General features: G+C 33.0%; 1 protein-coding gene across 1 annotated transcript in view; it reads left to right on the top strand.

The window, feature by feature from the left end:
* Positions 1-13,392, top strand: part of LOC124367257 (CAD protein-like) — a 90,138-nt gene that overhangs the window by 52,797 nt on the left and 23,949 nt on the right. Inside the window, 4 exon segments of the mRNA XM_046823956.1 lie at positions 1,266-1,464; positions 1,683-1,834; positions 3,830-3,934; positions 6,609-6,851. Coding sequence (XP_046679912.1) covers positions 1,266-1,464; positions 1,683-1,834; positions 3,830-3,934; positions 6,609-6,851 — 699 coding nt within the window.

Raw genomic sequence — 13,392 nt, 5'->3', positions numbered from 1 at the left:
TTTTTATAAGTTCTTTATGCTAAACAAATTTTTCTGCATGAACTAGGCAAAAGTTACATTTTCAAGCAATAATTTTACAACAACCTTGAAACTCATTAATTATAGTGGGAAATCAGTTGTTTCAAGCTAGCATCTTATTTTGAAATAAAGGCTTTCATTTAAATTCTTATAATTGGGATTTCTTTAGAAGTATTAAAATAATTCTGTCTGAAACCGAATTAGTAATAATCATTTGATATTTACTAATTTGATATATAATTTGTTTGTGTGTGTAGTGTATATTCCTACATGCAAAACTGTTGAAAGTTAGACAGTATTTCTATAGGTTTATCATATTCTATATCCTACCCACCGCCCTTTTTAGAAAATAGTTTGCTATTAAGTCATTGATATATTTTCAAAAATGTATTACAAAAAACTCGATTTGTTATGGTATTGTATATAATAAATGTTTTTTATTGTTAATGACATGTAATGTTATTTTTCACATCCTTGTGGGCTTGAACTAATGAGTATCAACAACAATCGCCTAGTTTATTTAGAATTAATAGAACAGTGAACACGGATTTTTATGTTTGCTAATGAAGGTTCTATTAGTACATGTGATAATAGCCCTAATATTAGACACAGAGCTGCTCAATGGAAAATTAAAAATAAATTATAACTCCTAGTATTAATGTTTTTAATGATTTGTAAAATGATTTGATTACACTTCCATTGTTTAGGCACTTTTGTCTCTTAGGATAAGAAGCTGATAACTTGCATTTAGTCCTAAAAGGACCTTTGCACTTCTTCAGGATGATAGGATATTTTAGATGAATAAGGTTAGGGGAAGGGGCCGCCTCCTGTCGAGATCCTGAAGAAGGATTTTGGGCATTAATCTCATTCATTTCTCCTTGGAAGAAGGGAAAGTCAGCTCTGTACCAGCCTATCCAGTAAAAGCAGGCAAGAGGTGGCACACCCTTATATCCAGGCTGGCTAGAACCATTGACTCTTAGAGAACGAACCCTACCAATTTCAAGTCATCTCCCGCAGTAGACTAGACCTATCTAATTACCGTTGCACCCCAGAATCTCGAAATTTGCGGTTAGTGATGTGCCACTCCTGGACATCCATAAGGTTGCTCACATTTGACACATTGGTTTTGCTGTACCCAGTGTGGGTTCAACTGGAAGGTATAAACCAGCCAGGAGTGAACCCTCTTGTGGAAAATGTTAGTATTTAGTCAAATTGATGAAGTGTCGCTGATGGCAGACATTTTGCAGGACAACGTGCTGAAGGTGATAGAGTGCAATGTGCGAGTGTCCCGATCCTTCCCATTCGTCTCCAAGACCCTGGATCATGACTTTGTAGCCATGGCGACGAGAGTCATCGTCGGGGAGAAGGTGGAGCCAGTGGATGTGCTGGCTGGATGCGGCAAAGTGGGCGTTAAGGTGGCCGTCTTCTCCTTCTCTAGGCTGGCTGGTAGGTGTAATTTGATGTTCTACTTAAAATCTTTCCATTCTTTCTGTACTTTTATCCTCCGTTCCTCCTTATGCACACTTGTCTTGTTCTAAACTCTAAACCTCTCCCTTTTTGTCTCAATTGGTAAGTGCTACCATGTATCAAATTGTTTTCTGTACGCAAACTTTGATATGATTACTTTCTATGGAATATTAACGTAGACATGTTTGTGGATGCAGGTGCAGACGTGATGCTTGGTGTAGAGATGGCTTCCACGGGAGAGGTGGCATGTTTCGGAGACAACCGGTACGAGGCTTACCTCAAGGCCATGATGAGCACTGGCTTCCAGATTCCCAAGAAGGCCATCCTTCTCTCGATCGGTAGCTTCAAGGTGAGATAATTCAGATTCATATTCAGAAATACTCTATTCACAAACAAATGCACAGAATATACAATGAATAGAGTCACATAAAGAAAATTATAGTTAATAAAAAATTATGTAATATCAACTTATAAAATATGCTATATTATAGTAATAAATACTTGTCATTTTCATATACACAGACACATTCAAATATATACACATATTGAGCTAAACCAATAAATTATTCCTTTCAAACAATTCTTGAAATGAATATAAAGGTTTATTTAGTAAATACTCTTTAAGTTTAGTTTTGAAATTATTAGTGTTGTCGTGAGTTTTCAATTCAAAAGGTAAATGATTTAGAAACTTTTCCCTCATGTATGAGGTTTTCTTTTTATAAAACTCCAAGTGATGCGAATCATTAGATATATTGATTCGTATTACACTGATGTTTTCATTCTGTTAAGGCAAGATTGCAGAAATGTGTAACTTAATTTATAGTTTCAAATATGTAAAGATTGTAGACAGTAAATATTTGGAGTTCCCTAAAAATATGTTTAACTGAATCTCTTCTCTTTACATTTTTAAATTCTAATAGCTTGCTTTTGTTTAACTAGAATTTTATCTAAATTGTGTGATGTGGTAGCTCCATAAATAACTATACCGTAAACAATGTGAGATTTTATGAGAGCATAATTAACTGATTTTAAAGATTCTATACTGCAAACCTTAGCAGAATGTAATCATCACAGAATACTCCATAGCTTCTTACCTGAATGTGTGATAATTTTTAAATCAGAAATTAAATTACGTATTAGGTCAATAGTAGAACATTACTGTGTTATAAGGTTCATTGATATATAAAAACACTAAATAGCAATTAAAAAAATATTAAGTAAAACACTAGAAACTTATAGATAAAACTAGGTAAAGTATAATATCTCACATCTTAATAATTATTTTCTGGTGTATTCGAACTAAAATCATCAAAAGTATCAATTTTATTTTAAAGCACATAGTATTTAATAGTTTTTTGAAAGCCTTTATGTAGGAATCTCTGCTAAAGATAATTTATTGTAAAAATACTGATGATTGTAAGGAAAATATGTTTTAAAATGGGTTGTTCTGTGTATAGGCACAGGTAGAGAATGAATATTACATGTTATGTTGGTGGGAGATAACGGGATTGGATTGTATGCTTTTGAAAGTTAAAACTTCCATAATGTAAATACTTTTTCAAATTTCGGTCCAAAATTTGAAGATTATCAAAATGTTCTCTACTTAATTGATTAAATTTTAAATTTGCTAGATTTCGGATTGTTCTCTATTAAGTTTGGAAAACTGTCCAATAAATGAACAACCCCAGTAAACAATTCCATGTCTTGTTACATATTTAAAATAGTTAGTTAAAATAAATAGATTTTCTTTCGTAAATCCGTCAAATCTCGAATTATACAAATAGAACATGTTGAATTATTCAACATGCTGAATTTAGTTTATCATTTAATTGACTGATGTGATTCTCCCACCTCAGATTATTATCCAAAGTAACTAGAAATTAACATAATTTTTGTAAAATTTAATTTATTTTGTTAAAAAGTTTTTTCAAGTTGTTCTCTACAGTTTCTAATAAATTGAAAATTAAGTATGGATGTTTTGAGAATATGTAAGAAAAGTTTGTTGGCTTTGAGCCAATTAAAAATCAAAGTAACGTTTTCGTGTAATTTTTGAGATAAGTAAGTTTTTTTATCAGATGTAATCAGATCTGTGGTGTCATCAGCAAAGAGAATTAATGTAACTCATTTATAAAAATTAAAAAATAATATGGGACCTAAAATGGGTCCTTGGGGTACCTACACCTACCTCTAAATAGGGAGAAGGTCATGTATATTTATAAACAGAGCCAGTACTGTTTTGAACTCTTATACTATCTATAAAAGTTAGTTATAAATTAAAAAAAATTATGAGTTATTTGAATTTTTAATTGATTATATTGATAGAGTATTTGTGGTTGTATTGCAGCACAAGATGGAGCTGTTGCCCAGTATCCGCGCACTACACAAGATGGGCTACAAGCTCTACGGCAGTATGGGTACTGCGGACTTTTATAATGAACATGGAGTACAGGTCAGTTAATTTTTTTGCAATATTTATAAATGAATCGAGGGATGGGCAGATAAAAATAATCCATTCGGGTACCAATACCAAAATTGTAGTCTTTATTCTAAATTTCATAACGATTCCTTTATTATTTGTAACTAAGAATATAAAACGCTAAATTGTTTTGTTATGTTACCACTAAATCAAATCTGGTCAGCAGTAGTGGACAATCTTTCAAACCACCCTTAGCCACGATTTAAATTATTTTAGATATGCTTATACACGAATATAGGCGTAAGAAATAGGAACTGCAAGTTGGATATTATTTTAAAAAACTGCAATAATCAGGTGATCTATCTATGCCTTTTCATTCACAAAGTAAAATAAAAACATATTTTAACAATTGGTAATTTGCGTACTTTTATGACCACAAACTGCTTCGACTAGCTTTTCAATATTGTTGTTACAATTCACCTCTACTTATCAATTTAACCTTAACCTTAATAATGTTATAAATCTTGATTTTTAATCCTGTGACTATCATCCAACAGATATCAGTTATTTATTTTTGTCTCGTAAATGCCAATCTTAATGCTGTGTCATATCACCAAATGAAATTCATAAATTTATGTTTAGAACATGTTCAAATTTGTTGTTTATTTTTTAAATTTGTAGTTTAATATTGCAAAACTTTAGTTTTCAAAGTTGGTCAGAGCAATAACTTTGTGGGGATTCCTTGATACAATTTATACAGTCTAATGCTTTAAATGACCCAATTTCGTATCTTGTAATATTAAGTAATAAATTGGATTAAAGTTTGGGATTGATAATATTAATGTGTGAGTGTGTATTCTCTTTAAATTGCTTAATCAGGTGTTTTGTGTTTGATGTATCAAATGTTTCCTATATGTAAACAAATAAGTAATTGTATAAAGTATTAGGATATTGTGTTCATCTTATAAGCTTACTAACTCAATCCTGTGAATTATTTCATATCTATTAGTAAATAATTACATATTCTTCTACAACCCTTTGATAAAATAAAATAAACTAACATTGGAATATTAAATCAAATTGTAAGAGTACTATAACAATGAGATGTCCTTGATAATATATGTAACATATAACATCCTTTATAACATGTTCTAATGATATTTTGTAACATATAACAATGAGATGTTGCCTAAACGATGAGATTCAAAGAGTGCGTTAAACTGGTGTGCCGGCTGCAAGACCTTCTCATATAATTTCTGGAAATTTTGATCAAGATGTGATATCATCAACCAAAAATAACATATGATACCTACAGAAATTTCTTGGGAAACAAAAATTAGCAATCATGTTTGTTTACCGCCGAAGAGTAGACATGTAGCAATGCATAATCATGGACATGAGAAATACGAACTGCTATCCAAATATAATTTACAAAACCGCAATAAATTTTTAATTTGATTTTCTATGTATAGTTCTATGTATCATACACAAAGTACTAAAAGGCACGTTTTAGTCATCAGTAATTTGCGTACCACCATTCAGTAAAATAATAAATGAATAAACGCACCAGACTTGTGGTGATACATGAGCAAAAATATAGAAAATAAGAGCTACAGTCAAAATATGAGTTATAAAACAACAGTAAATAGTTAAATTTGTTATGTATCTACACTTTTTCACAAAAAGTTTTTAAAATCGTATTTTAGCAATAGTATTTTGCATACTATTGAACAAGAGTCATGTGTAAATAGACACACTGACATGTATTAATGTACAAATATAATTTTTTTGTTCTCTTGGGACCAGAAGCTTATAAATTGCACCTAGTCATATAAGGATCTTTGCGCTGCTTCCAGAGTGACAAGACATTCAGGATGGGTAAGGTTGGGGTAAGGGCCCCCTCCCATTGAGATCCATGAGAGAGAATTTATGGCAGTAATCTCAAAGTCATGTCCCCTCGGAAGAAGGAAATGCCAGCTCTGAACCAGTCTCTGCAGTCAAAGCAGGCAGGGGGTGGCATACCCTTATATGTTGAGGCTAGCAAGAACCTGTGGGGTTAGGGAACAAACCCCACCAACTCCAAAAGTCATCTCCCACAGAAGGCCAGACCTACCGAATTGCCCTTGTACCCCATAATCTCGACGTTTGCGGTTAGTGATGTGCCGCTCCTGGACATCCATAAGGTTGCCCAGATTGGTGACACATCGGTTTTTTTGCTGTGCTCAGTGGTAGGTTCAACTGGAAGGTATAAACCAACCAGAAGTATCCCTGCTGAGTAAATGAATCTAATTACGGAAACACTAACTGCAATAAAATTATTATTTACAAAACAGAGGTAATTTATTTAGTAGCTTGTCTGTCTACAAGATTTCGTACATAAAATACAACAAAAACACATTGTAGCGATTGGTAATTTGCAAAATGTGGAGTGAAAAATATCAAGTATCAAAATTGATCCATCCATAATTGAATTAATTTGTTTTTACGTTATTGAATTATAAAAACAGTGAGGTTAAGGTATCAGTCCAGTATCTGTTATATATGTACCTCTACAGTGTGGCTGATTCCATTGGAGATATATTCCATTAATTAATTTTGTAAATCAAATAAAGACTATTAGTCTCTTTGGGTTCTTAAAATCATGTTGCTGCTCTAGAAACTTATTCCTTTTAAGAACAAAACACTTATCATTAAGTAAAACTTTCAGGTAGAGTCGTCTCATTGGACTTTCGAGAACATCGGAGAGAACACAACAAGTGGGGAATTGAACAACTTGACCGACTTTCTGGCTCGGCGAGACTTTGACTTGGTGATCAACTTACCGATGCGCAACGGCGGCGCACGCAGAGTTTCGTCGTTCATGACGTACGGCTATCGAACACGGCGGCTAGCAGTGGAGTACTCAGTGCCACTTGTGACGGACGTCAAGTGTGCCAAGCTGCTTGTTGAGGTAAGCGGACTGTACGGTTCTCATGTTCTTGAGGTGAAGAGTTGCCTATGATGCATGAGTTTTCAGATATTTTGGTTACAAACTTGTAGATATCGGTATTACCTTAATCTATATTTAGTAAAGTAGGCTATAGTAATGTATAAAAAAGTAATAATTACAATTTTTATATCATTAATTAACTATTTTACTGTTCCTGTAAGATGTAAATTGTTTTTTCCTGTATCACATGTTTGAAGTATGAATCCAATTAAAAAATGTGTTTAGTTTGTTTTAATGCATGAGTATTTCTATCATTTAATCTAAGTTTAAGCTTTAATGATTATAATTTTGTATTTTGCGATCCTGAGTATAAAACTAGACTTTGGTATTGTTTATTATATTACTTTGTAAAGGTTGAAAATTCATAAAAGTGAATTGAAAAGAAATTGAGTATTTGGACCTTGGATGTAGTACGGCCATTTAGTAAAGTTAGAATTATTTTAAATAAATTAAGGGAAATTTAACTTTGAATTTCATTATTTAAAACTGTTAATTATGTTTTGGAAAAGTATCATACTATTTTAGAATACTTTGTGTAATATGTATATAATACATTGAATTTATTATCTTTGCAGCTCATTGTCTATATCTTATCTCTAAGTTTGTTTCGAGCGTAAACCATTACCATTATCTTGTTTACATTGTTCATCTTTTTGTCAGTGTTCTCCTTGCCTGCAGGTATGGTTTGTTGTGCTATGTACTTTATGTTGATGGATCACACACAGCATGTTGTCAGAATTTTAAAGGTTCGATCAAATGCATTTGACTGTGGATCAGAACGTATTTTTGAGTAAATTAAATTGTTATGGTTTTCCTGGTTTGGCCATATCTATGTTGCTGTCATATTTAATGAACAGGAATCAAAAGTTAAATTAAATATAAAAATTGCTTTTCATTGTTTAAATTGATCACAGAAGTGTGCCCCTCATGGGTCAATAATTGATACACTTATCTTTAATCTGTGTATGGTGAAAAAACGAAGCATTAATTTTATTTGAATAGTAAAAGTAATGTCATTTAAGATTTTTATTGTTGAAGACTGTACAGCATAACAATGGTCAAAGATCACTAAGGCTAGAATATTTTCCAATTAAAGTTAGATTTAATTACGTCAAAATACTCACAGACCTCGTATAAACAGTTTTCGACTAGGAAGCTCTGATGAAAATGACTTAAATTTATTGTACGGCAATTTCTTGACATTATTTGGTAAAACATTGTACATTTTTATACCCATATATTCAAAACTATTTTGTGTACTAGTATACATACATCTTTTCGTGTTAAAATTATTTTTATATCTTGTGTTAAAGCTGTGAATACTGGTTGAGTCATTAAATTTATTAATATTTTCTTTAATATGCAACAAGGTTGAGAAGATGTACAGTGATGGCAATGAAATTAATCCTAGGTATATGAATAAAGGTTTACAATGAGTTTGATCCGGAGCGCGACTCATTAACCTGACTGCCCTCTTCTGTAATTTAAAAACTTTTTACACCATCCGGAATTACCCCATAAGGAGATACCGTAGCTAAGATGGCTTTGAATGTAAGCATAGTATATGCTCAGAAGGATGTCAGGAGTAACACTGCTCTTTAGAGATCTCTACGAAAAGAGCCCCTTTGCTAGTTTGGTGGCTACATTGTCAATATGTTTACCCCATTTTAAGTCAGTTTGTAAAACTGTGCCCAGGATCTTCAAAGCACAGATTTCTTTCCTTTTTGGTGAAAAAATAAGTGCTAAGAGTCTACAACTATTTTTGTCTTACCTCTTCTAGGGTGTTATGGGCCTCCATAGTACTACTTTCCCTGACATTTAAACCTAAGTCATTTGTGAATAAAAACTATTTACATTGGAATTAGCTAGGTTACTAGGTAAGCCATTAATATATAAAATAAACAGCGTAGGCCCCAAGATAGATCCCTGTGGTACACCACAAGGGACTGGGAGAGTCTTAGAAAATATTCCATTAGTACAAACAGCCTGCTGTCTACCCTCTAGGTAGGATTAAAAAAAATTAACAGCTAAGTTGTCAGACAAATAAAAAGCCAGCTTATTTACTAAAACACAGTGGTCTACAGTGTCAAAGGCCTTGGACATATCAAAAGATCTAAAAATGACTTTTTCATGACGTTCCAGGCCTTTGTAACAATCACTAATCAAAGACGAGACTGCATTAACTGTGCTGTGTTTCGGCCGAAAATCAAATTGACTTTTAGACAAGAGTCCATTTAATTCAAGGTAATGAGTTAATTGTATATGAATCAGGCGTTCAAAGACCTTTGACACTATAGGAATAATTGAAATAGGCCTATAATTAGCACAAAGATTTTTTGGACCTCTCTTATGAATAGGCACAACCTTACTAATTTTTAAAATATCAGGAATACCCCTTGAGCAACACACATATTTAAAAGACAAGTTAAAACCTCACAAATGTAGACAGAACAAAGTTTTAAAATCTTAGAGTTTAAACCATAAAAATCAAGAGATGAACTACTGCTTAAATTAAATTAAATTGCTAATAGCTTTATACACTTCTACTGAGAATTTTCTAATGGTAAAACTAGACTTAGACAAAAAAATAATTTATCTCACTTTTGAAGTCAAATCTATTTAAGTAAAACTTATGGTCATTAGTACTCACAGTTACATTATTGCTGATCTCCTGCACAGATTCAACAAAATAATTAAATAAAGTGTCAGGAGATAATATGCTTGGCAAAGAAAGAGGCCTACTATTTGACCCTTTATTTTCATTTATAATTGATCAAGCAGCTTTGGTTTTTTTATTGGAACTGTTTACAATAAATTTCATTGTTGAAGGCCAGTTTGGCTCTTTGAATCTCTAACCTGTACTGTTTTTTAGATGACTTATACAATTCTCTAATCATTCCATTTGGATCACCAGAGTTGTTAAGAAGCAATAAAGCTTATCAAGATCACATTTCATTGAGACCAGACCATCATGATACCATTTTGAGTTAGGATTTCTTTTTTTTATACAGCTACGTTTCAGGGGGATTGAACAATCTACAGCCCACAACAAGTAATCAAAAAAAGCTTAAACTTATCATTAATACCTAAATTATCATAAACTTCAATCGAGTTTATTTTGTGCAGATAGTAATGCAATATTTTTGAGGTAGATTTATTTAAAGTTCTGCTTAAATTACTTAATCTATTAGGCCTAGATTATTTAGTAGTTAAAAGCTCAACATTAACTTTAATCCTCCAAGTGCTACTATCGCACTGTGCGATATGTTCGTTTTTGTTAAATTGCCGTAAAACGGTTTATTTAATTATTCCGTAATTTTCATAGTACAACGTAAGAGAGATTTCTCTACGCACGGGCTCTATTTTGTAAGCCTTAGAGTAGAATGAAAAATAACAGTCAGCTGATTTTGTCAGCTAGTGCCGCGTTTTCTGCGCGGTACTTTGTTGTAGTTTTTGTCTAGGTTAGTTATCGTTCGGCCACGACGTATTGTTTTTGATTTGTGTTATTATTCACTGTGCGATAGATTCTTGCTTCTTGTGTGTGTATTTTCTATTTTATTATGAGTTGCTACAGTGCCTCAGAGCACTTCTGGAGGGGGAGGCAGAAGAAAGAGGGTAGCGCAGCAATCAGAATCTGACTCTGACTAAGTTTCTTTAGTCAAATGTAAATATGTATATATACAAAAGGACCATAATAAGATTTTTTTTACTATTTTTATAATTATTATAACAGACATTTAGCTTTTGTGAGGTAATATGTACATCCAAACCAAAATTGATTGAGAAGTGTTTACTTTGATTGTGTCCATTGTGCAAATTTTGGTGTGCAGAACATTTTTTTAGTTTTTATGTTTTGTGTGTGTAGTTTTTGTTTAAAAGGCTTTGAAGTGACATTTGTATTGTTCACAATGAAATTTGAAACAATTTATATATATATTTTGAAATATTTATAGCCATGTTTAAAACGCATTTACAACCTCACCAGCTAAAAAAAAAACAAAAAAAAAAAAAAAATATACTACTCATCAAGAGTTTGTTTTAGAGTGGTAATTGTTTAGAATTATCTTTATTTCCTAAAGCATGTTTTTCTGAAAAGAATGATATATAACACATGATCTTTGAATGTATATTTGTATCTAAAAAGTGGCTTTTAAGAAACCATGTATTTTGCTTTAAAACAGCCCAGCACTTTAAAGTGATTTAATTAGCACTTGGAGGGTTAAAAAGAACAGGATTATGATCTGATAATCTCGTATTTTGTACAGAAGTAGTCCATTTGTCTTGATGAAAAAGAGGTGACTGCATTGTCTACACATATTCCACTAACACCCGTGCCAAGGTTAGGCCTTGTAACATCAAAAACTGTAGGCTGCAAGCCAAAACTAGAGAACAAGTTTATTAGTTCAGAAAGTTTGTTAGTGGTTGATAAAAAAATCAATGTTGAAGTCTCCCGCAATAATAATGTTTAAGCGTACGCTCACTTCATACAGACTAGATCACAGGTCATGCAGTTTATCAAAGAAGGAGGATAGGTTACCTGTTGGTATGTAAGAATACATACAGTAGAATTATTTGAGGAAAGTGACATACGTATTTCAGGTGAGCTCCTCATTTAGCAAACATTCTGTTGTGTCTTTGTTATCGTGTTCATGGTATCTCAAATCCGGGCATTGAATTCTTCCATTATAGCAGGTTGACCAAGAAACACTTTGTTTTCAAAGTGACTAAAAAAAGAGGCAGGTTAGGGGATCTGTGGGGGGGGGGGGCACTGAATGTCACAACTTCTCGAAATTACACATTCCCCAATTACCTTACAGCGTACCATCAACGTACGTTCTGTGTGTGACGTTGTTCCATCTTGTTGAACCCAGATTGTGTAAATTTTCGGAAATATCTGTAGTGTTTGCACATTAAAGATTTCAACCATACTGATGGTGGTGTGACAATCCAAAACAACAGTAATCGCAGGGCCTTTCCCATCCTCAAGAAAGTTAAGGCCTATCACTCTGTATGGACACATATCACACTGCCCGGTAACTTTAATCTTAGATGATGTACAATGAATGCTGGCGTAAGTCTGTATGATTTTTATGGTGCCCAATGTCCTAAATTTTGTTTCTTAACCCTTCCCAAGCCATAGACTGATGTAATAGAATCGTAGACTTTGACCAAAACACCAAATACAGTTATATCCGATATTATAGATTATGTCTCTTGGAGAGATTTTTAGTTCACAAGAAGACTTCGAAATGCCTGGTGCACGCTGTTTATTGCGCTTGCCAAGGAAGTATTTATAAACGACCTTCACTCTGCGGTAGGGGGAGGCGAGCGCCCTTTGTCTAACTTCAACCAACTGTTCATCAGTTCTGTGTCTATAGAGCCATAACTAAACATACCCATGGTGTGTATTACTGCTTTCTCGGTTGTCACAAGACGTGCGCATCTACTAGATAACTCGTTATTATTCTTCATCGTGTGGTAGTGTTGTGATTAGTTTTAAATATTTATCTTCTTATTTATATCTTGTGCGATGAGGTGTATTAAATTTAATTTTAAATGAACAGTTTTGTAAATAGGTTCTTTTTATTTTTATAAATAAGTACGCTAATTTTAAGTCAAATACCTTTTCTTATAATTTTTTCAGTAGTAGTCTCTAGTTTCAGCAAGTACTAAGCAACTTTACTGTGTAATGAGTGACGATGGTTGCCCAATTTGGACTTCCATGATAGCATCTCTAACAGCTAGGCTATTGTGAAGCGTACAATCAGTTTGTAAGAAGGCTTGGAAATTTCTTATCATTGCTGAACCAGTTTCCTTGATCCACATGTCAATTGTATGTGCTGATGGAACACGATTGTAGCATCCTGTATTGAAACAACGGCAGAATTCTCTATGTTTATCTCCACACTGTCGTTGTTCGTATAGAAAGCTTTGAATGTAAACACACGTTACGCACTACTCTAAGTATCCATAAGTAAATGGCAAAGGGTCGTTGACAGACTGGCATAGGTTATTGTTCCATTCTTGTCAACCACATGCACGACCAACCACCTCTTAGAGTATCCGACTTGCTCTGTCCTGAAATAAGCCAAAGAACTATCTAATCATTATATTAATTACTGATTTTTTATTGATAATTTTCGCTCCTGAATATCGAAACTCATTATACTTAAATATTTTCCATAAACAAACTTACTATACTGTACTCTAAAAAAAATATGAAATTTACTTTCCATTTTGTAATAGAACCTGTGATTGTTTTTTTATTCACAAAAAGTTGTTTGCAAAAGATGTTGAAAAAATCATTTTTGCAAAACATTGAGTAACCCTCATACTGCCCACAACCAGAAATGAATAAATTTTTTTCCTGAGGGAAAGAGACGATTGTCTCCGCACTTAGTCCTAAAAAGGACCTTTGCACCTTACTTATATTTGTGTCCTCAGAATCTGAGATTTTCACAGAAGCTGATCAGATTTGAGGGCTTCTGTTCTCTGATGTTCA

Source organism: Homalodisca vitripennis, chromosome 8, assembly GCF_021130785.1.
Source record: "Homalodisca vitripennis isolate AUS2020 chromosome 8, UT_GWSS_2.1, whole genome shotgun sequence".
In the NCBI taxonomy this organism is placed as follows: domain Eukaryota; kingdom Metazoa; phylum Arthropoda; class Insecta; order Hemiptera; family Cicadellidae; genus Homalodisca; species Homalodisca vitripennis.
Note: the sequence above shows the minus strand (reverse complement) of the source record. Positions and strands in the feature narration are given on the sequence as shown.